Source organism: Macrotis lagotis, chromosome 8 (genome assembly GCF_037893015.1).
Source record: "Macrotis lagotis isolate mMagLag1 chromosome 8, bilby.v1.9.chrom.fasta, whole genome shotgun sequence".
In the NCBI taxonomy this organism is placed as follows: Eukaryota; Metazoa; Chordata; class Mammalia; order Peramelemorphia; family Peramelidae; genus Macrotis; species Macrotis lagotis.
In genome coordinates this window covers 45,659,582-45,687,521 of record NC_133665.1, presented here as the reverse complement: position 1 = coordinate 45,687,521, position 27,940 = coordinate 45,659,582, and the positions used below count along the sequence as shown (strand labels likewise).

The following is a 27,940-nucleotide window of genomic DNA, read 5'->3' as shown; positions in this document are numbered from 1 at the left end:
GCGTGTCTGCCCCTCCTCCACGGAACCTCACTCAAAAGGCCCCAGTTTCCCGAGGGCCTGGCCCAAATGGAGAGTCCGCGCTTGTTACTCACTCGCTATTCATTGCCGGGCACCGGCCGAAGCCAGGAGGCGGCTAAAGGGAGGCCGATCCGCACGGACAAGCCCCGCGCGGGCCCCGAGGGGTGGGAGCTTGGGGCTCGGCCGGCAGGGCGGGGTCGGCCCGGGCCCCAACGTTCCGGCTCCGGGCCTTCGGGGGACGCGAGGACGAGACGGACCGGAAGTCGTCAGGCGCGCGGCGCCCCGGAGCGGGTGAGTGTGGCCTTCCGGGCCCCGCGGGACCGCAGGAGGCTTTGTCCGCCGCCGGGCCGCGGGGCCCCGAGGAGCTGAGCGCCGCGGGCCGCCGCTAGGTGGCGCCCCAGCCCGATGGCCGCGGCCGGGGCCGCTTTTGGCCTCGCAGGGCCACCGTCGCTCGGCCTCCGCGCTGGGCCGCCCGTCCCGAAGCGTCGGGGCCTCCTGGCCGCCTCCTCGCGGCGCTTCCCGCCCGCTCCCCGCCGGCCCGAGGTGGCGATGCGCCGCTGAGCCGGGCGGAGAAGGTAGGCCCCGCCACTGCCCCGCCGAGGCGGCCGCCGGGGTCGGGGGGAGGAGGGCCGGGCCGGGGCCCCGCGGCCCGCCAGCCTGCGGGCGGCTCCCTGCGGTCCGGCCCGGGGCCGAGGCGCGGCGGAACCCTCGGCCCGGACGCCGCCCCCCCCCGCCGGCCGCACGCAGCCTCGCGCCGAGCCGCGGGGCCCCGGGAGGCCGCGCCAGAAAGAGGCCGGGCCCGCCGAGCTGCGGAGCCCCCGCCGTGCGGCCCCCGCCGCGCCGCCCCCGCCGCGCCGCCTCCCGGCTGCTGCGGGGCCCGGACCGCCCGCCGCGTGTCTGCAGGCGAGGAAGCCGCAGGGCCGCGGCCGCGGCCCAAGTGCACCAGAGACCCAAAGAATCAGGTTTTGACTCCCAACATGCTGTTGGTTTACAATTAAGCAATTTTAAAATTAGAATGGGAGGCGAGGTGAGCACCGGCCCTGGAGTCAGGAGGACCTGAGTTCGAATCCGGCCTCTGACGCTTCATAATGACCTAGCCGTGTGGCCTTGGGCAAGCCGCTTAATCCCAATGCCTTGCAAAAACCTAAAAAAAAAAAGCCAATTAGAAGTAAAAACTTTGAAAATGCGGCCTGAGCTTTGCCGTCAGAAGTGGAGCACTTAGCAGTTAAGGCACTGAACACATGAGTAAGGATAGCTATGCATTTTAATCTGGGGGGGGGAAATAAACCGTTCCGTGTTTTTGTCCCTTCACAGGACCACGATGAGTGACATTCGCCATTCCCTGATCCGGCGAGATGCATTGAGTGCTGCTAAGGAAGTATTGTATCATTTGGATATTTACTTCAGCAGTCAGCTCCAAAATGCACCTCTTCCTATCGTGGACAAGGGTCCCATTGAACTTTTGGAAGAATTCATATTTCAGGTTCCCAAGGAACGCAATTCCCAACCTAAGGTATGTAGTGGGATTCAAAACGAGAAGTGAATATTGAGCTGGTTGGTCATGTTAAAATACTGATTTTCATAAATGTTAGTGTAATTTAGTACTTCTCTATTTTATAGTTACTTTTTATTATTTCCTGGGCTTCTGCTCTTATGTCTTAAAATATAAATTAGATCTCTGTCCACTTGCAACTTAATTGTTCTTTTAATGAGTCTAATAAAAAAATGCAACAATACATTCCTAGTAAAAATTATATAACATAGGCCTAAAAATTAAAATTCCTTTTTTTAAAAAAAAGGAAAGATATTTTCTTCTTTAAAGTTGGTCTACTGTACCTCTGGCTTGCTTTAAAGTCCAGTTCTTGGAGGGATTTGATTATTTACCAATCTAGAATAATACTTTTTAACACTTGTGAAACACCTAATATGTATCAGACACTGCAAAGTACTGCTGATACAGAAAAAGACAAGGTGGTCCCTGCCTAATGGGAGGCTTACTCTGTGCAGGAGCCCCTGGCTGTTCAATTTGACCTTGAATTTTTGAAGATCATTGTTAAATATCAATCACTATGCTTTAATAAATAGCAGAGAAAAAGAAAAGTCTTAACTACAATTAGAGCACTACAGTCCACTGCCAGTGAGCATTCATTAGGTACCTATTACATATGCCAGACATTATGGCAAGGGTTTGGAATAAAAAGACAAAAACAAGAATCTCTTCAAGAAGCTTAGATTTTAATGGGAGAGGAGACATATTTGTAGACCATCTATAGAAGGAAGACTAGAGCAGTTTGACTTCTATGCTTTATTTTATTTTTTGTTTGTTTGTTTTAGCATGGCTGTGGGGTTAAGTGACTTGCCCAGTAGCTAGAGGGCAGGGTGGATAGAACACTGGCCCCAGTCTGGAGGGCAAATTACTTAACCCCAATGCTTTAAATAAAATTTTTTTAGAAAAAGTGACTTGCCCAGGGTCACACAGGTAGGTAATTATTAAGTATCTGAGGCTGGATTTAAACTCAGGTCCTCCTAACTCCAGGGCTGGTATTCTATCCTATGCTTAATTTTAAATTATCTCTCTGTATCTGTTTTTCAGGTTGGTTGCTTTTCCAAAGAGGAACTTTACATTTTCTTCTATTTTTTTTTCCATCCTTTTGGTTTTGTTTGAGGGAATCTTAGGGTCTCATAGAGTCATTAGTTTCCATTTGTCCAGTTGTAATTTTTAGGGTTTTATATTCTTCAGTTAGTTTTTGTGTTTTCTTTTCCAGTTGGTTAATTTTACTTTTAGATGAGTTGTTTTCCTTTTGTAGTTGGTTAATTTTAGTTTTTGATGAGTTTTATTCCTTTCCCAGTTGGCTGTTTTTGCTTTTTTTTTTAAAATATAAGGCAGTGGGGTTAAGTGACTTGTCCATGGTCATACAGCTAGGCAATTATTATGTGTTTGAGGCCAAATTTGAACTCAGGTCCCCCTGTCTCCAGGGCCAGCACTCTATCCACTACGCCACCTAGCTGCCCCATTTTTACTTTTAAAGGATTTGATTTCTTACTTTGCCAATTTTACTTTTAAAGGTATTGTTTTCTTCCATCGATTTTTTTCATAATTCTCCTGGATGACTCATTTCTTTTTTTCCATTTCTCTTCTTTCTCTCTCCTTTGATTTTTCAAATCCTTTTTGAGCTCTTCTAAGAGGTTATTTTGAATTTGTAACCAATCATAACCCCGATTGAGACTTGAGACTTCACATGTAGGCATTTGATTGATGCTTTCTTCTGAGATAACATTTTTATCATCCGTATCAGAATAGTAGCCACATATCATATATGGTTAAAGTTTTTTTTTTCTTTTTTTTTTTCTCATTTTGATAGTTGAGCTCTGCTCCTGGGTCATAGGGGGTATAGTCCCAAGCTTTTTGTGCTGGGGCTAAAGATCTCGTTCCTGACTTACTACTTGCCTCTGGCTTTGCCTATGATTTCTTTCAGGTGCTCAAGGTTTGTTAGCTTTGTCTGACCCAGTCCCACCTGTTTCACTAGCGTTCCTGGGCTCAAACTTTGCCCCTCTGAGCTGGGGTTGGGACTCTCACTGCTGGCCTGCTCTGGTCTGCTGAGCCTGGACCTGAACTGCGCTATGGCTAAGAGCCCCTCGCTGGCTTCCATCTCTCCTGTCTTCACGGGCTATATTCCCCTTTTATGACTTGAAACAAGACCTTTTCTGAAGTTCCTCCAGGATATCTTGAATTGAAAACTTGTTTTACTGGGCTTTTTTTGTGGGTTCTGTTGCTTTAGAATCTGTTTAGGGAGTTTATTAAAAGTTGTTTTGGGAAGAGTTCCTGGAGCTTCCTAGCTTTGCGCCACCATCTTGACTCTACCATCTTGACTCCACCCAGTAAACCTATGTTTAATTTTATATTGAAGGAGTAGACTACTCTTCAGCCCAGCTGTGTGATACAAACACTAACCTTGATTTACAGGGCCTATAGCATTGAATTCTTAAAGAATAATCAGAAATTAGACAATAGTGAGTGGAATTTTATAGGAAAGGGTAGACATGTCTGTTAATAAAATGCATATTTCTTGAGGTGCTGATTAACTAATGTAGAAATACCAGGTTTTATGTGTTTTTCTCATTTTATTTCACAGAGACTGAATTCACTTCAGGAGCTTCAACTTCTTGAAATCATGTGCAATTATTTCCAGGAGCAAGCCAAGGATTCTGTGCGTCAGATTATTTTCTCATCCCTTTTTAGTCCTCAAGGGAACAAAGCAGATGATAGCCGGATGATCTTACTAGGGAAGTTGGTCTCAATGGCCGTGGCTGTGTGTCGGATTCCTGTGTTAGAATGTGCTGCATCCTGGCTACAGGTAAATTTTTTTTCTTTTTTTTTTAAAGTGTACTTCAAATTATGACAGTAAGGAAACATCCTGCTGGATCTGCTAGATCCCAGAGAATTAATTTAATGAGTTTTGTTTTCTTTGTTACTATTTTTATTAGCATATTTGAATGATGAATAAATACCTTTATTTCATCTGTGTGGACATTCCCTATCCTGTCACCTGTACAGTCTCTTCAGATAGCTCTGCATGGCCTCTGATCAAAGAAAATAGCAGCTCCTAGTGTCCACATGCCTAACACTGCTCAAATGATCCTCTGAGGACAGACACATAAGTAGTTCCTGGAAAGCTAAGCTCAAAGTTTTTGAGTTTCTTAGGCCCTTCCATAGTCTCTGATCTATTAGCAAAGGAGTCAGTAAGTTAGAATCTCTTCTTTACTAGAAACTAGGCATCAATGGAGAATTAATTATAGTATATTCTGAGAGTCTTAGAGATCACTTAAAGTACTAATTTTAATCTAGCATATTAACCATTGTAGAGTCTGCTGATCTTAAGGAGTAGCCTGGGGCACTGAGATTATAAGTAATTAAAGGGAATTTCTTCCTTTTTTGATGCAATCATAGGTTAGGATCAGAAAAAAGTCTGGCAGAGTTAAGTAGTTATTTCTTATTTTCTGTTACACTGTGTGGTTTTGCGTGATAGTGGAAAGTTAAAAATATTTAAATTGAAAATAAAATCCCCAAAGTAAGATAACAAGTATTATTTTTCTCTCCAATTGAGTATGATAGAGAATTTTGAAAACACCTTGAGCACACTCTTTAAAGCTCACAATTTGGATTAAATAAGATGGTGAGAGGAGGACAGGGCATGTTGATGTGAATTGGAATGTCTTTCTAGCATATATACTAATTCAAGTAGGCCATAAATTAATATAAAACAAATGCTTTTAATATCCTACTTTATTTTGAAGTTTACAAGAATAGTTTGGTCTCTTAAGCATGTCCTTTGTAATAATATCTTTTAATATCTTATATTTTTAATATGATTAGTAAATTTGAAGTATGGTATGCTGCAGAAGAATTGGGGTAGGAGATATCATCTGGAAAGTATATGTTTGGAAGAGGAGTTGGGCTATTTACATTGCACATGAGAGAAAAGGATGTTGTACTAGCTCCTATGAAATTTTTTTTTAAAAAGAATGTCTCCAGCACCCTGGGTAGATCATTTATGCAATAATCTGGACACAAACCACACCAATGGAAAGAATATTTGAAGAATATTTGTATCAGTGAGATATATATATGAAAAGCATCTAAGTATTAAAATAATAAACTGAAGTTTTTTTTTGCTATATTTCTGCTTCTACAATTCAATGAGATAAATTTTCAGTATATTGAGAAGAAGTCTTATGCTTGTTAATTTGTCTTTGGATATATTTATGGTCACTCATTTAGACTTATATTTTGAATTCATTGTATTTAATTTTGGTACTTTATCTTTGACCCTGAGGTTCAAGAGATATTCAGGATATTAATTCCAAATAATTTGTTTAGATCAATATTACTCAAGATGAGATTCAGTAAACAAAACTTCACTTCTGAAGGACTATTTGTGGTTGCCAGAAGCATATTGTAGAGCATAATGTAATATATATGAATTAATGCCTTCTGTACTTCCTCCTTTAAATCCACTGCAGTGCCAAATGGAGGCTAACGTTTTTTGGTTGCTATTTAGTGTCAGTTTATAGAAGATTAAATTGGAGAAAATTTTTTTGTGTGTGTATTTTTTTTTTAACTTGGAAATATAAAACATACAGACATTTTATAAATCTTTCAGGTTTCTAGGGGGGATTCCAAATGGAAAACGTTTAAGAACCAATAATTTAAATAAAAAGTTTAAATATATATATATTCTTCAAACTCCTTAAAATGCCATTTTTTTGTTTGACTAGGTCAGTATATTGTGTGATGGGTAACTCTAGGTTAGTGCCTGTCAGATCTTTATAACCTGGGATCCTGGTAAGACTACAAAATAATGAAGATTGGTTATTCTTATATAGTCAGCTTAGAAAGCCACTAAAGCCCTTCCTTACCTTTGACACTTTATTTTGGCAACAAGGTTGCCCTGAATTCTCCAAAGCTGGACTAGTGAATCATGAGTTATGACAGGATTTCTCGGGTTGTAAATGCTTTTGTCCAAGAGCTAACACATCTAAGTTGGTCAAAGACTCACCCACTAAGTTGACTTTAGGATAATGAATTTTTCTGCTACAGTAACTCAAAAACCATCTATTAAATTGTAGTAGATTTATGATTTATTGGTAGAGAAAATATCCTCATCCTACTTAAAAATTATAGCCCTTTTAAGTATTGAAATACCTTTATGACCTTTTCTTATTTAAATTTGTTTTGTTTTTTTGTAAGGCATTGGGGTTAAGTGACTTGCTCAAGGTCACACAGCTAGGTAATTATTACAGTCTGAGGCCGAATTTGAACTCAGGTTCTCCTGACCCCAAGGCTGGTGCTCTATCCATTACACCACCTAGCTGTCCCTCCTTATTTAAATTTTAAATCATTCCTTACCAACTCATTTCTATTTCTTCTTTTTTTTTTTTTTGCAAGGCAATGGGGTTAAGTGGCTTGCCCAATGCCACATGGCTAGGTAATTATTAAGTGTCTGAGGCCGGATTTGAACTCGGGTACTCCTGACTCCAAGGCCGGTACTCTATTCACTGTGCCACCTAGCCGCCCTTCTCATCTCTATTTCTAAAGAATTCTTGAAAAGAAAAGAAAAAGTAAATAACTGTGTCAAGAAGGCTTCAAAATCCTTTCTTTCTTACTATGTGGGGGAAGCATTGTGAAAAACTAAGTATGTGTTGTTGCAAAGTCTTTGTGACTACTTGTATTATTAATTTTTTTCAGCGTACACCTGCAGGCTACTGTGTGAGGTTAGCAAAGGCCTTAGTTGATGACTACTGTAGTTTGGTGCCAGGATCTATTCAGACATTGAAACAGATATTCAGTGCCAGTCCTCGATTCTGCTGCCAATTTATTACAGCTGTTACTGCACTCTATGACCTTTCCTCAGGTAACTCATTAAACATAATTATTTTCCTAAGAAGCTTTGAGTTTTCTCTTTTTTAATTATAAACTTTATAGGAAAAAATTAACAGTAACTACTTTTATCTTCCAAGTTCTTTCCTTCTTTGATAATATCCAAATATATGTCTATGTATAATGCATACATAATATTTTGCCTTCTCTCTTTCTCATTTTGTCTTATTTTATTTACACACATTGACTTGTATTGAATAGAGTTGACATACTTGTCTTTTTTTATTGAAAACCAGCATGAAGTGACTTTGGGTAGCTGGAATTTCCTCTTATATTTCAGCTGCCAATTCCAGTATACGTATATGTTTTCTTTAGGTAATAGAAAGTATATAATACAAATTGGACTTAGTTGATAAGAGTGGACCCTATAATCCCATTTCGGATGGAATTTGGTCTTTATCTTTATTTTTTCCCTTTCTGGCATATTCAAAATGTACAAAGTAATAGGATTATGTAAAAAGGCATTCATTGTATTATAAATTATACAAATTGTATCATAAATTATTTTTAGACCTGACTGGTATTGGAAAAGGAAGGAAGCATGGATATACCTGTGTTGAGAGTATGGATTTTCTCTCAGGTGCCTTCTTTCTTTAGTGATGAGAATTCCTTAGTAAGATATAGTGGAGTTTCTTAAAAATCCATTTGCATAGCATTTGGATGAAGCTTGGAAAATGAAACTTTTCATTGGGATGGTGCCATATGTCTGTCCTCATGTTTAAATTACAACCTGTTACTATAAAGGTCACAGTGACCAACATTTAGTATCTTAGTCAATCCTAACCTTAAAAGCAATTTATTCTGCAAGAATGAGTATTAATTAACTAGAAATAGTGACATTATCCTATTACCTGATTTCATTTGTTTATGCATATTTATTTCATAAAGCTTTTTATTTTGCTGTCTTATTAAACATGTTAATTTTTCTCTAATAATTTATTAGTTTTTGTAAAAATAATTGATTAAACAAATAAATTCAACCTTTGTAATCTACCTTTCTTACAACCTACTTTACTTCTAAAACAGGTTAGACATAACTACTAAACCCTCTCTCCCCTAGGGTTCCACTTGATCAGTTAAAGGTGACAACAATTGATTGTTTCATTTACTTTCAGCAGTTTTAATTTAACACACAGTTCATAATTATTGCTTTATCTTTATTAAATCTTTGCAGACTTAGAACTGCTCCTGCTACAATTACAACTCATGAGGAAGAAGCTTTGAGGAAGCTTCTATTTTTACCATGTCTTAGTTGGTAAACGTAGCCCAATATTTTTTTCTTACGTTACTTTGTCAGTCTTTTGCCATCTTTTCATTTATACTCACATTTCATCAAATATTTGATTGTCTACTATATATGTAGTATGATACTTATCTTAAGAGTTGCTTTCCAATTATAGTGATTAAAGATTACTTTCAAATTAGTTTCTTTGGATTTTGCTACGAAGTAGTCATTTATGGGCAGCTAGACTTTCAGAAACAAAGATACTTTTTTTTTTTTTTTTGCAAGGCAAACGGGGTTAAGTGGCTTGCCCAAGGCCACACAGCTAGGTAATTATTAAGTGTCTGAGACCGGATTTGAACCCAGGTACTCCTGACTCCAGGTCCGGTGCTCTATCCACTACGCCACCTAGCCACCCCAAAGATACTTTTTAATAGAAATTTTAGGCTGCCTTTTAGAAGGAAATTGACCGGTTTTATGATAAGCACATGTAGGCTAAAAATGTTTAATGTCAGTCAGATAAGTTATCAGACCTATAGCTGTACTGATTTACTTATCCATACTTGAGCGAGTGTATAAATACTTAAATAGATCCACAAATACTTTTGTGCAGATTACCAATAACCTAGACTGACTATTGAGCATTTTCATCTGTTGAGCATTTTCATCTGGGGGTTCTCTATGGTCTCTTAATTTCTAGTGGTTCAAGGTTCAAAATAGCATCAAATTCTAGGAAGTATCTGCCCTCTGGTACAAACACTTATAGATATTAACAATGCTACATGAATGATACAGGCAAGGGCAAAGAAACTGCAGTTGTCATGAATCTGCTCAGGATAAGTCTTTGGGATAAAATCTTGGTGGTTTGTTTCTTGCTTAGCCTCCAGGGTTTGTGGCATGTGGTCTTTTATTTTGATACTGAGCATCCTGGGTGCCATGGATTATAATATGCTTACATATAAATACACAGGGACACTCAGAAATGAAAGCATAATTATTCTTTTGTCTATTTTCTTGAATCTGTGTGAGGCATTGTGCTTTGGAAATCCGTTGGCTGGGAGTTGTAGTAAAAACTAGCTCTTAAAATTAAGTTTACCCTGAGCTATACTTAAGGTTGGATTTAACCTCGTACTCCCATGTCATCTCAAATCTTAATGAACCTTTTTTTTCTTTTCAGATGATTTAATTCCACCTTTGGACTTGCTTGAGGTGATCGTCAACTGGATCTTTGAGGATCCCCGTTTGATTCTCATTACCTTTTTAAACACCCCAATTGCAGCCAATCTTCCTATTGGATTTTTAGAGCTAACTCCACTCACTGGACTGATTCGCTGGTGTGTGAAGGCACCTCTTGCTTACAAGAGAAAAAAGAAGACCACATTACCAAATGGTCACATGAACAATAAAATTGCCAAGGAGTCTGTTGCAGGAAATGACAGGGACTTTCATCTCTTATACTCAAAACTGCATTTAAGTGTTCTGCAGGTTCTAATGATGCTTCAGGTACATTTAACAGAGAAGAATTTATATGGACGATTGGGGCTGGTCCTATTTGACCACATGGTTCCCCTAGTTGAAGAGATTAATAGATTATCTGATGAACTGAATCCACTCAATGCCTCCAAAGAAATCGATCTATCTCTTGACCGCCTAGCTCAGGCTCTGCAGGTGGCCATGGCATCCGGAGCCCTGCTATGCACCAGAGGTAGGTGATTTCATCTGGTCAGGATCTTAATTGAGGTAAAATTTTTCTAACTGAAAGGAGGAAATTAGGTCATAGAATTTTAAAAATCTGGGTCTAACATGCCAGAGCTGGCAAGGATAAAAATTATTGTTACCATTCTATTCCTTGTCATCTTTTTAAAAAAATATTTATTTGGTTTTTCAACTACACACTGTAGTAGTTTTTAACTATTTTTTTTTTTGCATTTTTACATTTTTTCTCCTCCCTCCCCTCTCCCCAGACAGAAAGCCCCAGACAGGGCCCCATTTATAACCATGCTAAACAATAGATCCATTTCAATCATGTTGTGAGCAAAGAATCAAATATCCAAATGAAAGAAAATGTTAGAGAGAAAAAACAATATAATACATAAGACAACTTTTAAAAACTGAAAATAGGGGCAGCTAGATGGCACAGTGCATAGAGCACTCAGGAGGACCTGAGCTCAAATTCGGCCTCAGACGCAGATGTGTGATCTTGGGCAAGTCACTAGATTTGGACCATTCGTCTTCCATCTTAGAAGGGACATCTTTTTTAGATAACTTTGTTTCTATTCTGTCTTTCTGAAAACTTAGAAGCCTTCAACTCACTCAGTGAGAGGTTATATTGGTGGGTTGTAACTTTTTGGATTCCTTCTCTCCAGTTCCTTAGGCTTCCTCATAGAAAAAATAGGTCAAGAACTACCTTGTATAAAATATCATTTAATAACTCTTATTCCTCTGACCCCATTCTTCCTTCTTTTGACTTTTTTCTTAGCTTTTTATTTATTTGTTTTTTTAGGTTTTTGCAAGGCAAATGGGGGGGGCGGGTTAAGTGGCTTGCCCAAGGCCACACAGCTAGGTAATTATTAAGTGTCTGAGGTCGGATTTGAACCCAGGTACTCCTGACTCCAGGGCCAGTGCTTTATCCATTGCGCCACCTAGTAGCCCCTTTTCTTAGCATTTTAAAAGAAATGATAAATTTTATTTTGACTCGAAGACTTGACCTGACAAATACCCAAACAGACCTTGATACAATGTATTTTCCCAAAATATTTACTCTTTTGAGTTCCCTAATGGACAAGTGTTTTAATGGGGAAGACAATTATTTGATATAAAAGAGAATGAAATTCCTGTAATCCAAGTGCTTTGGTATATGTTTATGAGAAGGATCCAAAATCTGGCTGTATTTCTGGAAAGCATTAAGTAGCTATTATAATTTAAACTTAATTACATCAAAATATTAAAAGAATTTTGTCAACTAAAATATTTAAGACAAATATCTTTCACCTACTTACTTCATTACTTTAAAAAATTTGTTTTGGAAAGCATAATAGAGTAAGTTCAACATGGGGGGGAAACTTGCTCAATCAACAAGCTTTTGAGCTTATCCTCAATTCTTGGAATAGAGGACATCATAAAGTTTTGGATTTTTCATTATCAGAGTCCTGACCTTTTATGACATCTACGTGCATTGGGATTATTTTATAATGGTTAAACCTTTTGAAAACTAAAATCTTTGCCCATTTAAATCCTTAAATGTAAAATAAATTCAGTAATTAAATTAACATTTTAAAATGCTGTACATGTATATTAAAGAGATTTTATCATACTCAAGGCATCATGCATAAATTTATCAAACAACTTTAGTCTTATTTATGATGGATGAGGAAGTGATTGGTATAACCTACAGGAAGGTTATTTATTATCACTTCTGTTTAGCATCTCTATGATTTTTAGGCAGTTGGGACTGCAACATCATCAGATGATGCTCCCTTCTCTTTTGCTTTTTCCTCATTTGCTGACAATGCAGATTTATGCTTTGTCTAATATATAGGGACTAGTTTACATATGGCTTAATCACAAAGTACTTAATTCTTTATATTACTATATGTTAGACACTAGGGTACATTATAAATATATGCAAATTAACACAGGGGTTGCATGTAAAGAATCAGAAAAGACTTCATGTTGAAATTGATACTTGAATTAAGTTTTGAAGGTAAAAGAGTATTTTTAAGAGACAAAAATGAGAAAGAAATGTCCTCTATGCTTGACTCAAGGATGGGAAGTGATGTTTTCTATATGATAAAGGAGATTCATTAGGCAGTCAGTTTATTGACAGTTGTGTAGAGAGGAGTAATCTCCCTCTCTCTCTCTCTTTATACATATATATATATATATATATATATATATATATATATATATATATGTATGTATGTATATATGTATATGTATACACACACACACACACACACACACACAATGTTTATGTGTGTGTGTTTGTATATAAAATCTGCCTGGAAAGGTGACTTGAAGCCTGTAAGGAAGGACTTTCATCACCAAACTGGTTTATCTTTGACCCTACAAATAATAGGGAGCCACTAAAATTTATTCGGTTTTTGAGTAGAGGAGTCAGAAAATCACTGTGGCAGATTTCTGAAGACTAGATTGAAGAAGGAAGAAACTTGAAACAAGAGGCTTGTTGTGTTTCTCCCTTTTGCTTGTAACTAATGTCCATAAATATAGTGACATACTCCTGTTGAACTAGATTCCTTTTTTAAAATTTTGTTTTGTTTTTATGAGGCACTGGGATTAAGTAACTTGCCCAAGGTCACACAGCTAGTAAATTTAAATGTCTGAGATCAGATCTGAACTCAGGTCCTGACTCCAAGGTTGGTGCTCTATCCACTTTGCCACCTAGCTGCCCTACTATTTTCCTTATTAAAAAAAAAAGTAGATAACATCTTCTCTTAGAAGTATAGCTATCCATATCTTTGTGACTTTAGTGTAAAGTTACCCTAGCTTACAGTCTGTGAATATTACTTAAAGTCCTTTTGTGGCTTTCTAGTTTCTTCTGAGTATGATTTATGGTTTAGCTTTTAGTCTTCTATGAAGTGTATACATATATATATATATATATAATCTAGGTTATGTTACAGTTTTAATCTTTTCCCACATACCTTCCTGATAAATAATCTGATTAGTTCTTTTCCAAAAACTCCTGAAGTTATATTTTGAGAAGTCAAAGGCAAGTTGACCAACCCACATCAGTGGAACTCTTGTGTACCATAGTCTTAGAGAGTTTTAGATGTTTAACTTTTAAGGAAAGTTAGATAGAGAACTTAACCTTTTTTTTTTTTTGCTTGCTTGATAGAGTGATAATATGAAAAAAAACCATTTGACTTCTAATTTTTTGTTTTTATTATTATTATACTGCTACATGGTTTTAAATTTTCTTGAAAAATTTTAATATATGTTATCTAGTTTTATAAATGAAGAATGTAGTTATAAATGATTTGCTTTTCCACTCTGCTTTTCATATTCTTATCTAGTATTTTTGGAAAAAGCCTCTTAATCGATTTCACATCTTCAGAACTCCTGAACTCACAGTAAGATAAACAACTGTATTGTTTAGACCCTATGATCATCTTTCTATAGCAGGACTCCTCACTGTGCAGGTCTAGTAACACATATTTGCTGTCCACATGTAAGGCTTTGAGAGTATATGTAGTAGATTGAGAAATGTTTTTTGGAGAATATACAAGTGTCTTCTTGGGCCTACCTTGTAGCCCTTTTGACATTATCTTTTATGCCCAGGATTCTTCTGTCTTTGCACACTTGGAACTATTAACTTCTATATTACTATGTGAAAAGATTGACTTCTGCTATATAAGAAGATAATATTTATTTATTGTGTAGATTTGCCAAGGCAATATTTGTGAAAACTATCCCCTTTGCACTATCAAGATTCATACTTGTAAATCTGGTGAGCAAGCTAAACTCTAAAGCTCATATTAGTAAAGCTAAGTTATTTATATTAGTTTAAAAAGACATTTACAGATTGAATAAAATGCCCTTCATTCTGCGATTTTAATAATTCTACTGAAATAAAAGAAAGATCCCTTCCTCTACTATCAATACAATCGATATAATTCTACTACTGTAATTACTGTTGATAATATGCTGCTTCCACTGACTGTGTTTTTTAGAAAGTCAGATCATTGACCAAAACATCACAGAAAACATAAACAATCCTATTTTGCCTGGTGTCTTTTCCCTCATCATTTCTCTTTTTTAATTTTAGATGACTTGAGAACATTGTGTTCCAGGCTGCCACATAACAAGTAAGTTTATATTTTAACATTTTAAGATATGTGTTCTTTATTTGAATTGTAATTTGGCCTTTGTTATGACTATGGCATTTGATTTTACTTTATTTAATTGTTTTTTTGCAAGACAGTGGGGTTAAGTGACTTGCCCAAGGTCACATAGTTAAGTAAGTATTAGGTGTCTGAGGTCAGATTTGAACTCAGGTCCTCCTGACTCCAGGGCCAGTTCTCTTATCCACTGCACTACCTAGCTGCCCTGGTGTTTGATTTTAAATCAGTTTTCTTTTCATGTCAATTCTAATTAAACTTTTCATATTCTCAAACATTTTTGAGAATAAACAGTTTGACTAAATAGGGATTTTTACTATCTTTCAGTCATTAAACATGGTACCTCACAGTATACTATTCAACTTCTGATCACTCAGATTTGATGAATTGTAAATTTTGTTGCCCTTGCTTTTAAGGTAGGGCCCTTGTTGTCCTACCAGATTCATCTAAGATGATGAACCTCATGTGAGATTGTACAAAATATAGTTTATTAATTTACAGTGAGTACTATAGTTGTTAGAACATATTTCTAAATTCGGATCATTTTACTTTTCCTGCACATGCTGATAGCTACTATCAAAGAAGGCCCCAAAATGCCTTAATGCAAAGGGTTTCTGTTTGCCAAAATCCCATCTAATAATGCCACCCAGTGTATTGGTTTGTCTGTAGGTCAAGTTATGGTCAAATGATCCCTTGATAATTATGAAATAAGAGAACTTGCAACTCCATGTTTGTATAGGTTACTTTAACAAGGTTAATATTAGAACCTAGAAAAAAGATCACTAGTTCTCTCTCTTACGACCCTACATACATGTCAAGTAGGTTGTTCCTGTGACAGTCTGTAAGGTTAGGTGATGGTCCTGAAAAATTCATTTTGTAAATTCTGTGCTAACTTCTATATTGTCCAATTATATTATTACTTGTCTGATCACCATGTTTTCTCTTTGCAGTGGCACTGTTGCTTTTACTTTATGATCACAAGTTTTGTCTGATATTATCAGGTCATTTAATTATAGGCCATAATTTTTACTTTATTCTTTCTGTGCTTTTTAACGTTATAATCATTTTCCAACATTCTCTCTATCCTGTAAGTAAGAAAAGTGTAATTAAGTAAAACTGCCTGACTGCATCTAATAGTGTATGATATATTCTACAGCTGTAGTTATTCCATCTATCTCTTTAGCGGCAGGAAGTGTATTATGTTATCTCTTCTCTAGAACCAAAATTTCCTATTGGAGTTAATCTGAGTTAATTTGCTTCATCTACATTATTATAGTTATTATGCCTATTCTTTGCTTGGTAATATTTTCATCATTCATTTATTTATAAATATTTTCATCAGTTATTTATGATTTTTCATTTTTCTCTGAGTTCTTTATATTCATCATTTATAAATCCTGTTGCATTCATATATCACAATTTGATAAGATATTCTCAGAGGACACTTGTTTTATTCCTTTTTTTTTTTGGCTATTGTAGTATGCTATGAATATTTTGTTATGACATTAACTTCCTCAGGGAAATTTTCCCAATTGTGAGATCATATAGTCACAGATTGTGAAAACTTCAATTAGTTTTGTAGCATAGTTTTAAATTGTTTTTTAGAATGATCATACCAATTTACAGTCCCACCAATAGTATATTAGTATTTTTTCCTATATCACCTTCAGCATTGATTGTTTTTTAGGTTTTTGTTTTTGTTTTTTTAGGTTTTTGCAAGGCAAATGGGGTTAAGTGGCTTGCCCAAGGCCACACAGCTAGGTAATTATTAAGTATTTGAGACGGGATTTGAACCCAGGTACTCCTGACTCCAGGGCCGGTGCTTTATCCATTGTACCACCTAGCCGCCCCCAGCATTGATTGTTTACATTTTTTTTATCATTTTGCCAATTGGATTGGCATGAGCAAAAACCTCAAAGGTTGCAATTACAATATTACTCAGTTGGAGAATTTTTGTCCCACAGTTGTTGCTCATTTGAATTTCTTCTGAAAACAGTTTGTAGCCTTTGCCCACTTATCCATTCAGGAATGTAGGTTATAAATTCTTGCCCTCAACTAGAGGAGGAAGAGGGTGATAACCATATTTTGCATGCAAAGAATATTTTTTAAAAAATTTCTGTTAGGGACCAAATGGTTTTATACTAATATGAAATAGTTATAGAATAATTATTTGTCTTCCCAATTAGATGCTAAGCTTCTTAAATTTAGGGACCATGTTAGAGGACATCCCTCTAATTTCTAATATTAGAATTTGTATTTTCAGCTGTTGCTGACCCAAAAGGCTGTAGTTGTATTTCAGTTTTCTTTGTAACTTGGTTCCTTTGAATATTTGTTATTTGATTGCATTTCTTGTCTAAAATTATGGGACCTTAAAATTATAATAACAAGAAAATGTATCTAACCTTTACTGTTCAGTCTGATTCAGGAAATGTTTAGAAGGGACTTCATTTGCCATCTAGTCTGCCCCCTTTCTGAACAAGAATGCCATTTAGATTTTTGAAAGTCTCCAAGAAAAGTCCTTCAAAAAGTTTACAATTTAGTTTATGGTCATGGATAACAGGATAACAGAATATATAACTGTGACAAAGTGACCACTTTAGAATCATAAGGGTTAGAGATCTAATTCAGTCCCTTAATTTTTAGCAAGGGTTATTTGGAGATTATATTTTACATATCAGAAATGTCTTGTTTCAAGCTAGACCTTTCAAAAGTTCAGTGAAACTTTGCTTATTTGGCACCTAGTCACCTAGTGTTCCTGGTAACTCTGATAACAGAGAAGTCCAGGACAGCATGAAATATAACATAGAAATGATGTGAAGGTTATGAAAGTGAAGTCCTTAGTGGGACTGAGGGGAGAGAAGAATGGCAGAGGAAGTTTGGATAGCAACAGTGCTGTAGACACCAGGAAAGCATTAGAGAGACTGGTGAGGAGGGGTAGGGGAGGATACAGCTGATAGTGAGGGGGAGGAGAGGAGTAGAGAGAGTCCCTTGGGAGCCTGCGTACCAGACTAATCAGCTCAGGCGCATCCCCACAGCCTGGATGGCAACTGAGTATGTGGAATGTGCTACAAAAGATAACATAGAGAAGCATAAGAAAGGCTATTGTGTGATTTTAAAACTGCAAGAAAAGGAAAATTTTTTGACGGTTGTTTATCAAAGCTCAGGATAAATGTTCAAATGATTTGTGTTTTTGATTCTGGCTAGAGCACCTAGACCATGTTTTTGTTAAAGTGTTTCAAGATCAGAGAGCACCCGTGTCTGGCAAGTCCTCCCTTTTCCTCTCCCCCTTTTTAATAAAAATACCCTCTGATCTTTTCTCCAAGAAGCATTCAGAGAAAACATGATTTAGGTATTCTAACCATATGAAGATTATGGCCTTCAGTAAATAATAAGACATTTGTGTTTGTCTGATGTAAACACACACAGAAAGAAAGAAAGTTCTTGAACTGGGACTAAAGTTAGGGAAGAAGAGGTAGAGGTAGCAGTTCAACAAAAGCCCATGACTTCTATTGGTACTTTTTCTTTTTTTACATTATGTTCATTTCCAAACATATCTTCCCCCCAAAATTAATCAGTGACAAAAGTATTGGTCACATTCCTGCAATGCACCAAGCCCTGGGGATGCAGGTATAGAGAAGGAAATAATTCCTGTTTTCAATGAGTTCACCTTCTCTTAGGGGAGATAATTACCTATAAGAATGTCACCTAAATATAGTTAATAACTATAGCTATATATAAAATAGTTCAACATAAGCTAGTCTGGGAGGGAAGGCACCAGCAGTTGGGGAAATAAGAAAGGCAGCATGAAGAAGATGATAGCGCAACTATCTCTTCAAGGAAGAAGGTAAGGAGGGAAAGAATTTCAAGGGTGAGGGAATGCCAGTGCAAAGACAGAGAGATGGCAGATGGCATCATGGAGGGAAGAACAGAAGGAAAGCTAGTTTGGCTGTATCACAAATTAGCAGAGGAAGGAATATCTACTGATACAGAAAAGAGAAATTGGGGCCACATTGTGTAGAGCTATAAAGAAGGAAACAAGCTTTTGTCAAGCACCTGCTGGGTTTCAGGCACTGAATGCTAAGCATTTTATAATTAGGTATCTCAGTTTTTAATTCTTATAACAACTTGGGAAGTAAGTGCTATTATCTCTATTTTAATAGTTGTAGGACCTGAGATCAACAGGGTTAAGTTGACTTTCCCAGGGTCACATAGCTAGTAAGTGTCTGAAGCCAGGTTTAAACTCAGGTTGCAGTCTTTTGCACCAACAGAAAGGGTTGACCTTAACAAGAAGACCTTTGTCAGATGCTGGTGGAAAGGCAAAAAGAATGGAAGATAATGTCGAGAGGTTTTGAATTGAAGAGAACAAAAGAAGGAACTCACATTTAATAGCCTCAGATTCCCTTCTCTATCCCCGCCCTGAAAAAAGATGAGTCTTCCCTTGTAATAAAGATTAAAAAAAAAAAAAGAAAACAAATTCAGTAAAACCAAACAAAACCCAATAATATTCCCCTCCCAGGAGCTCTAGCCTCTACAGTAAAGAGAAGTGCATTTCTTCAACTCTTCTCTGACGTCAGCCTTGGTTATCATAAATAATTTCATTGTTCTTTCTTTTTGCATTATTGTAATCACTGTACATTGTTTTCTTGATTTTGCTTACTTCATTTTGCATCAATTTATATAACTCTTCCCTTGAAAAGCATCTTTTGAAAACCCATGGGTGCTGTGTAATTGTAGAGGATTTCAGAAGAATTAGATTTATAAACAACTTAAAGGGTCAGATTGACTATAAAGTAGACTGAAGCATATTGTTATTGTCACACATGTGAGAGAAGTAGCAGGAAAGGTATCATTCAGGAGAAAAGTGGTCATTTTTTGTCTTGAGAGATAATAAATGAATAATGCCAGTGTTGTATTGGTATCCCAAAGATACTAAAAGAGCCTGAAGGTCTTCAGCATGTTAATTGTATTCTCTTTGAAATTTTTAGAAAGATTTAGATGAGACTCCTAGAATATGGAAAGGTATTGGGAAAAGTGGAAAAAGGTGTGCTGATGTTGGGACTGCCTATACCATAGATGCTTTTAAATACTTCAACAAAGAAGCTGAAGCTAAGTTACCCAGATGATGGGGAATTGGGACTAGAGGCCAGAACTCCTTGTTTTAGCTAATATTTAACTTATATTGTTCTATGATGTAGACATAAAATGTTTTTATCTCATTCCTTCTTATTTTTATACTTGAAATTAAGTTACATAAGGAAATGATCATGAAGATCCAAGCCCATTGGCTTCAGAGAATCTCAGAACATTTTCCCATTCCTTAGACTCCCATTTTTCTCCCCCCAACTCAGAGGAAGAATCTGGGTACAATAAGCATTCTTTTTCCATCTTCCTTTGGAATAAATTACATAAGCATATTGAAATCAAATTAACCTTATAAAATTAGGCTTATTGCTCATTTAATTTTACTTGCATATACCCCAGCCAAATATTTCTGAAGTCGCCTTTAGGGAAGTATTGAAAGAAGAAAAAGGACAACTTAAAGCACCTGATAAGCAGCGATTGTCTGCTGGTCCCCTTCACTCAATCCCCACCATATCTGTTGTTACTGGATGAAGCAACCTCAACCTTTGGTTGTTCAGATGCTAGAGAATAGGGTGAAGATTCTACCTAAGAAACATTCAGCTAGAGTGGTTCCAGACGAATTTCCTTTGCATAGAAGTATCATAACTTTTGTGTTTATATGGAACACTATCATAAAACTGACTGAGTAGCCTGGCAGATCATCTAACTCCTTGGGTCTCATTGTCTTCATCTTAAAGTGAGGGAGTTAGTAGAGATGTTCCTAACCAACACTTAAAATTCTGTGATTCTCTTCATATTTGGAAAAAGAGAACTAAATCATAAACTGAGTTCTGAGGATTTCATTAGTTTTCTAACAAGAGTTTTGAACATGAAGATTTTTGAGAAAAGAACAGTGAATGAGGCTGCCTCAAAGGAGGCTTTGAATATTCAAAAATAAAGCATGAAGGCATGACCTCCAAAAGACAAAGAAGGAACCAGTAAGGGGAGGTGGAAAAGATTTCCCTAGTATAAAGTTTTGCACAGGGCTGCTTTTTCCTTCCTAATGGCTAGGGATGTTGTCATTTTTACTCATCAGGTGGTTTTCTCCCTTTGTTCCCTGTTCTTCCTAAAGTAGTGAGACTAGGGAGTACATCTACATTAATGAGCTAGCTCCCTAGTGACTTCAAAGCAGGGATGGGCTATATACTAGCACAAAAGCTTTGCACAGGGGCATTTTATGGTGTAACCTGCCTTATTTATGTATAACTTAGTAATTTTGTCCAGAGCTTTTAGCTTGCCAGAGGATAGAAAAGATCTTGTTAGACAATTGTAGAGTATAATCCTAGGAAGCAGAATTAGCATCAGGTAATAGCAACTTTATCTCTTGCCATTCTTGTCTCATTGATGTAGTATATAGATTAATGTGTTATATCAGAAAGGAACATGTCAGAAATTTCATGAGAAAATTGATCATTGTGTATAGAATTTTAACTTCCTCATTTGAATGCTTTAAATGTTCTTTGTAACTGGAATTCGGTTATAATTAAGGACTTGGAGAAAATTGTAGAGCAGTGTCATTTTTTTTCCCCAGAAATATCTAGTGCTTATAATGATAAAGAATTTGATTGTCTTAACAATTACTAGAGTTGAAACTTAAAAGAAGGTTTAAGAATAAGTTATTGTAACTGAAGGCAGCTAGGCGGCACAGTGGATAGAGCACCGGCCCTGGAGTCAGGAGGACCTGAGTTCAAATCCGGCCTCAGACACTTAATAATTACCAAGCTGTGTAGCCTTGGGCAAGTCATTTAGCCCCATTGTCTTACAAAAACAACAAAAAAAGTTATTGGTACTGCTGAAGAATTTTCAGACTACTACATATTGAAGTAGATGAAAATTACTTGGGAGAAGGCTTTTTGAAACTTTATATAACTAATTGATTTTTTAGACAGGAAGCCACATTAATCCATGAAGCCATGTGATTTTATATTCTTTATGCAATCTCAAATAACAAATACATAAAGGACCAGAAAATACTTTCCAGAGCATGGTTTTAGGTCAGTGCAGAATATCCAGTATTTCTTTACAGTTTTGGACATTTTGATAACTGTACATTTTGATTATATTAAATTATCAATAAATGGTTAATTTGTGATTTAAAAAGACATGGAAATGTATAATACATTTTTAGTAACATTTCATTGAAAAAAGGATTGAAACAAGCCAAAATGAACTTAAAAGATTACTTTGATTATTCACTGTATCTGTGATCTTGGAGTTAACACATCTTCCATGAGTGTAAATCATAACCAGTTCATACCTGCCCAGACTACTCATTCCAGAGATACAGATCATTGCTCATCTTCTCAAAGTCTTGACCATTTCTTCTATAATCCTTCATGGGGGCTTATCAATGTGTGTTTTTTTAGGGTGTTTTTTTTTTTGGCAAGGCAATGGGGTTAAGTGACTTGCCCAAGGTCACACAGCTAGGTAACTATTAAGTGTCTGAGGCCAGATTTGAACCCAGGTCCTCCTGACTCCAGGGCCGGTGCTCTATCCACTGTGCTGCCTATCTGCCCCGCTTATCAACTTTTAAGTCAGGCCCTTCACTCCATTTTCTTCAGCTCTTGACTATGTGTATCATATTAATGAATTATGTGGGAGTCGAATAGTACGTATGCACTCATTATTTAACCAACCTGCCTTTTTTTTAAATGATTTTTCCCCCTCATGATCTTCATATCACTTCTACATAATTTTTTAGCAATGTGTTACAGTATTTTTATATATCTCTACTGCCCTTTGGATGTTTAGGATAATTCTAAATTGCATTCTTGGCTCTCAGGTGTTCCCGTTGACATGACTCTGGAAACTCTTAGTTTCCAACATCTAAAACTTCATGAAATGTGAAGGTTTCTCAGTGAACCATAGATGTTCCTTTAATTTTAAAGGCACATAGGTCATCAACAACACCCTGTCTCTTAGTTCTTCATCCTCTTCAGAATTAGCATACTAATGTTTTTGTTTTCTTTTTCAGCCTGCTTCAGCTCGTGATCTCAGGCCCAGTTCAACAATCCGCCCACACCACTCTGCCACCGGGATTTTATCCTCATATTCATACCCCTCCACTGGGTTATCCTGCGCATGCTGCGCACCCTGCACTCCCAGCCCACCCAGCCCACCCTGCACTCCCAGCCCATCCCGTACAGACGTTTATACCAGGCATGACTTTTCCATACAGGCCCATCCGTTAAATGACCCCCTAACTTCAGATGAATCACAAATCCATTTCCCTTTCCCTGGTGGATATGAGAAAAAGCCTTACAGAGAAGAGGATTATTGCATCAGTCTATCTTAAAAACAAGACCTTTTAGGGGAAAAAAGTTCTCATCTCCAACAGAACTATACAGATCCATAAGATTTGATGTTCTTCCAAGATAGCACTAGAATGGGCACTAGGAAGAAACAGATGGTTCACCAGATTAGCCCTAAACTTGGACACATTCTTTAAAATCCAGATTGAATGGATGGAGGAAAAAATTACGGCCCCTCTGCAAAGTGATTTTTCAGGTTTTTTTCCTTTAGTCCTGGGAGCCTGTTGTTAATGAACAGCACCATTGTATTCACTTGTCAATGTGTAATTTCAGTGACACACAGCTGTCTGAGTCTATAATGAAAAGTGATTGGTTTTTTTTTTTACTGAGACTTCTTAGAAATGAGAAGCCCCCCCCAAAAAAATCTAGTTTAAGATGCAAGATTTGAAAATTGTTTCTCCAGCTGCTCTCCTTTCCTTGTAAATGTTTTATAATGAGGCCCTGCAAAATACAGTGTCTATTTTTGCAACTATATAGAATCCAGAGCTTGATGTGTTGTGATTGCAAGGCACACATGGCACTTTCCACTGTTAAAGGAAACCTGTAAATATAAAAGATTGCCCCTACAGTCTAGGAAAAGCACATCCTTTTGTTTTCCCTAGGTCTCTGAAATTTCCTTTTATCTGTTCAAATAAATTTTTTAAAAAAGAAACCTTGTAGACTTTATGTTAGTATACTTATTAAAAAAGCCAATTTAATTTGGTCCCAAAATTAGATTTCTTCTTCCATGATTGAGCATCATAGTAAGGAAACTAAAAACAACTTTTAATTCATCACTGACAATACATTAATATCTTGCTTTGTCAGTGAGAGTATGATTTTCTCCTTTGGGTTTACCATTAAGGTGCAGTATTTACAATATAATCATTAACAAAAATGACCCATTGAATTATAGGTTTTTACTAGTACATTAGTAGAAGTTCGTCTACTGTTAATTTTAGAAGATGTAAGAAAATGTGGATACAAACCAGTTAACATGTTATCATTGCATAAGTAAAATTCAAGAGGAAATGAGAAGGCAGCAATGGATGACTGATTTCATCCTATGAAAATTATGGGACAGATTGCTGAAGTTAAATTCTGTGATTTCCTAATCAAAGAAGATTAATTTCTAGAAGACCAGACCACTTTACATTCCTGATATTTTTTATTCTAATGACCAAAATTCCAAGCATTCTACAAGAGTAAAATATAAGCTATTCAAAATGTAAATCAAGTGACGTTTATATTGATCAACATACCTTCTTTTAGATGTTTCCTTAAACTTGGAAAGAAGTGGTGCTAACCTTGCTATGTAACTTTTTTCTTATAGCAGTTCAGCTTTGAATCATCTCTGGAACCTATTTTTCCAATGTCATCCAGTGACTTTAAAAAGTGTTGTCTTTCAAAACAAAACTATGATCTTCCTATTTTTTTCAATAGTTTTTAAAAACTGTATATTGTGGGGGAAATCTGTTTTCCCAATTTCCTGTTTTAATACCTAAAGAAAATAACTGAGTTTGAGTTTGATTTTATTATGACCTGATTGAATATGATTCTTTTTTAAATAATAGTCATAAATTATTTATATGAGGTACTGTTTTTTCAGGGTTTGGAGAGGTAAGCATGCCTGCATCTCTTGCTGAATGAACTTCAAAGTGTTTGTAGAACTGAACAAGATCAGAATGATGTTTTTTCCATGAAATGGAAGTATGGTACCAGCTGCTTGTGAAAATCACCATAAAAGACATCTAAATTATGCTACCTTTGCTCGGAAGGAATTGTTCCTGAGTAAGATATGATACTTTCCTGGCCATTTACAATACTTTTGAAAAGCTACCAAGTGCTTCTCTTAACTCATCTTTCCTGGCTTCAGAATCCAGTATGAATGTCCTATTACTTGGTACTTTGTAAGAGCCAGGGGGGAAATTTGTCTGGAATGAATGGAAAAATGTTTCACTTTGGCAGTCAAATACAGGCAAAACGTAGGTAGAATGAAGCAAACCTTTTGTGTGCCACCCTTGTAGTGATGAATTGCTTAATTCTTTAATAATGTAGTAATTTGTCACTGCAAAGCTGTGACATGGGGCTATTACTGAACCTATAGTAGTTACTCAGAAGCTCATTTAGCTTGAGAGACCTACATTTGTTAACATTCTTTAAAGCAGATACCTTAAAGAATCATCACAATTTTCAGGGTGGCATTATGTTAGGACTTAAATGATACAGTGACTTCTTTCACTGACTAAATTTTAATATTAACTTGGGTACCTGGGATGGATTAGCTGGGTGGGCTCAGGATGGTACCTCTTAAAACATGGATTCAAAAATTGGAAGGGACCTTAGAGGTCTCCTAGTATAACTTCCAGTTAGTTAGAAAAGAGGAATCCTTTGGAATGTCAGCCATTCAACCTTTCTTCTATAGTAATGCTATATCATAATCCAACCCTCTTATTTTTTTTAAAAAGCTATACTTTTTAGAAGTTGCCTTTTTTTAAACATACATATTCCTTCTGGTCCTACTTCTGTATGCTAGAGCTATACAGAACCAATTTAGTCTTTCTTGTACGTGATAACCCTTGAAATACTAATTTTCTTTTCCTAGCTGCTAAGAGCCTTAAAAGTAATCTCTATATATTTAGGAATCTTAAAACATGCCTTATTTCTACCAAATTAGGTTTGTACCATGGCTAGCACTTAGACCATCAATACTAAGGATCTTAGCTTCCAATTGGACTGGAGCATAATAGGATTATGGGACTAAACTAAACCCAAGTGTTATAAATGGTTAAGAATGATGATGAAGGCTGAGGGTTTGTCTTGAGTTAGAGATTATAACTTCATTGTTGGAATAAGTTATACCATCACTCACTTAGTTTGATGACTGTCCTACAGAATTCCAGAATCAGTGACCTTTCTATATTAACATAAACTCAGGGCTGTTGTATTTTATGGGGGGGGGGGGGGATATTGAGTAAGGAATTGTTGAGCTTGAATATTAAGGGAAGGTACTATTTTATGCAAGAATTTGCACTTTTGACTTTGAAAATTTCTAAATCATGCAAGTACTAATCCAAAGTTATTTAGATTGATTGGCAACAGTAAAGATTATTTGAAGAATTTCTGGTCAAAAGCGTAGAACTGTTGGCAGTAGTTGGGTATTTTGGATGTGAAGTGCAAACATTGATTACTGATTGCATTAAAGTTCTGCCTTTATAAAGTTCTATGTAAAAAACAAGTGTCACAGTTCATGTATGACCTCTAAAAATATTGAGTATATGCAAAAGGGAAAAGAAAGATCCACACAATGTTAGAGAACTGAGCAACTTTTTTGGGGGGGGGGGTAGCAAAAGGTGGGAAAGTAATTAGACAAAAAAAATGGGTGGATGGGGAAGAAAAGAAGGAAAAAATGCAGGCAAATAGGGTATTTGCTAGTGTGAACTTGATAGAGCTGTGAATGATGCTTAGTTTCAATTAAGGTCCTGGAAGAAGAGGCAAGTGGAAATCAACAGTGTCATGATCCATTCCAGCTAATCTTGATGTGGCAGCCCTACACAGCAGAGTGAGCCCTGGGCCTTGGTGTTATGAACTTCATAATATCTCACAAAGAAATCACTTTCAAGTTATTCCACATTTTGGACACTTATCCACTTCACCATACAACTGAGCAGATCTAAAAAGGTTTTTCTGTGAGTTTGTGTGATCCTATCTCCGAATCTTACCTAGTAAAAGTTCACTCTCATTCTGATAATGACCATTAAGTACATACTAAACCAGCAATTGCCATCACAAAATATGGTCAATTTAGGCTGCACACTTAAGGGTGACATAGTCATGAAAAAATCGGACATTTGCTCTTTATACAAGGAAGATAGTTTTAGATGTAGGGTTTAACAAAGTATAAAATGTATACTATTCCCTGACCTCAAGCTAGTTTAGAAAGGACATACCCATGAAAAGATAAGCTAACATCTGTACAGGTGACTGGTAGGTGCTGTCTTCAAACAGGTTAGGAGGGTATTGAGGTGTACAGTAATATCTGTTAACATGTTAAAATACTTTAAGTGTAGGAGAGATTTAATGAAGAGGGCAGAAATATTAGGAAAGGTATTTGGTGCTTAGGGTATTGGAGAACAAAATAGAGTAGGTAGCATCTGAATGAGGAAGGAAAATAAGGATTTTGAAAGGTGGGAATTTGGAGATAGGGACATCTTCCATATGGTATAGCAAATTCTGGGAGGCAAAAGGGTAGAATGAAATTGAAGAATGATACATTTTGTTTAAGTTTGAATAGAGTGAGTGAGAAGATGTGGGGGATGGTAGGAAATAAGACTGGACAAAATAGTATGGGGACCAGATGGAGGGCCTTTGAATGCCAGAAAAAAATTTTACTTTACGTATTAAGGCTACATGGAAAGCAAGGAGTTCAGTGAGGCATTACAGAACATTGAGTGAGAGGAAAAGTAGTTTTTAAGCTGTGTGTCTAGGCCCCTTTGGCAGTCTGATAAAGCCTTGTGGATCCCATCCCAATAATGTTTTTAAACTTAAGCATGGATGATTACAAAGGGAAACCAAAGATTAAAGAAAAGTGTAATTTTCCTATCCAAGTTCTTGAATTCTCTGAAATCTGTTGTGCAAGTGAATGCATTGAGAATGAAAGGAGGGCAGATGAAGGTAAGGTAGACAGAATTGCTGGAACTTGTGGGGGATGAGGGAAGAGTTGAAGATTAAAAGATGTCAACCAAAAGTGCCTAAGTGGAAAATTAGAAGTGGATGATTGTGGACAAGGGAAGAATTCTCCTTTGGAGAGGTGGAGGGTATCCAGAAGGCAGCTATAAAATGCAGACCCAAAATATGAAAATTCTGCCCTGAGCATATAGATTTAGTCATCTCTATCAAGTGGATCAAGAAATCTAATGTGTGCAGTGAAAGGACCCACAAGATATAGTCTGTTGGTTTGGCAGTGTGTCTTAGGAAGCCATGCTGCCAC

General features: G+C 36.9%; 2 protein-coding genes across 3 annotated transcripts in view; one reads left to right on the top strand and one right to left on the bottom strand.

Annotated features, from left to right (window-relative positions):
* The window catches only part of GRID2IP (Grid2 interacting protein), an 898,914-nt gene that overhangs the window by 244,952 nt on the left and 626,022 nt on the right, over window positions 1–27,940 (bottom strand). The gene's annotated exons all lie outside the window — the stretch shown is intronic.
* On the top strand, window positions 225–27,825 carry INTS15 (integrator complex subunit 15). 2 transcript variants are annotated; one of them, XM_074196795.1, is made up of 7 exons: window positions 225–309; window positions 1,333–1,531; window positions 4,152–4,373; window positions 7,265–7,430; window positions 9,856–10,383; window positions 14,467–14,506; window positions 22,635–27,825. In XM_074196795.1, exons 2-7 carry the CDS (start codon window positions 1,340–1,342, stop codon window positions 22,849–22,851), a joined length of 1,365 nt encoding a protein of 454 aa, XP_074052896.1. In that variant the 5' UTR covers window positions 225–309; window positions 1,333–1,339; the 3' UTR covers window positions 22,852–27,825. The 2 variants fall into 2 exon arrangements, with proteins under 2 accessions (XP_074052896.1, XP_074052894.1); XM_074196793.1 differs by lacking the exon at window positions 225–309 and adding an exon at window positions 338–593.

Coding starts and splice junctions, on each gene's coding strand:
- INTS15 (XM_074196795.1), top strand. CDS start 1,340: ATGAGTGACATTCGCCATTCCCTGATCCGGCGAGATGCATTGAGTGCT. Junction 1,532..4,151: donor AACGCAATTCCCAACCTAAG/GTATGTAGTGGG, acceptor TTTATTTCACAG/AGACTGAATTCACTTCAGGA. Junction 7,431..9,855: donor ACTCTATGACCTTTCCTCAG/GTAACTCATTAA, acceptor TTTTCTTTTCAG/ATGATTTAATTCCACCTTTG.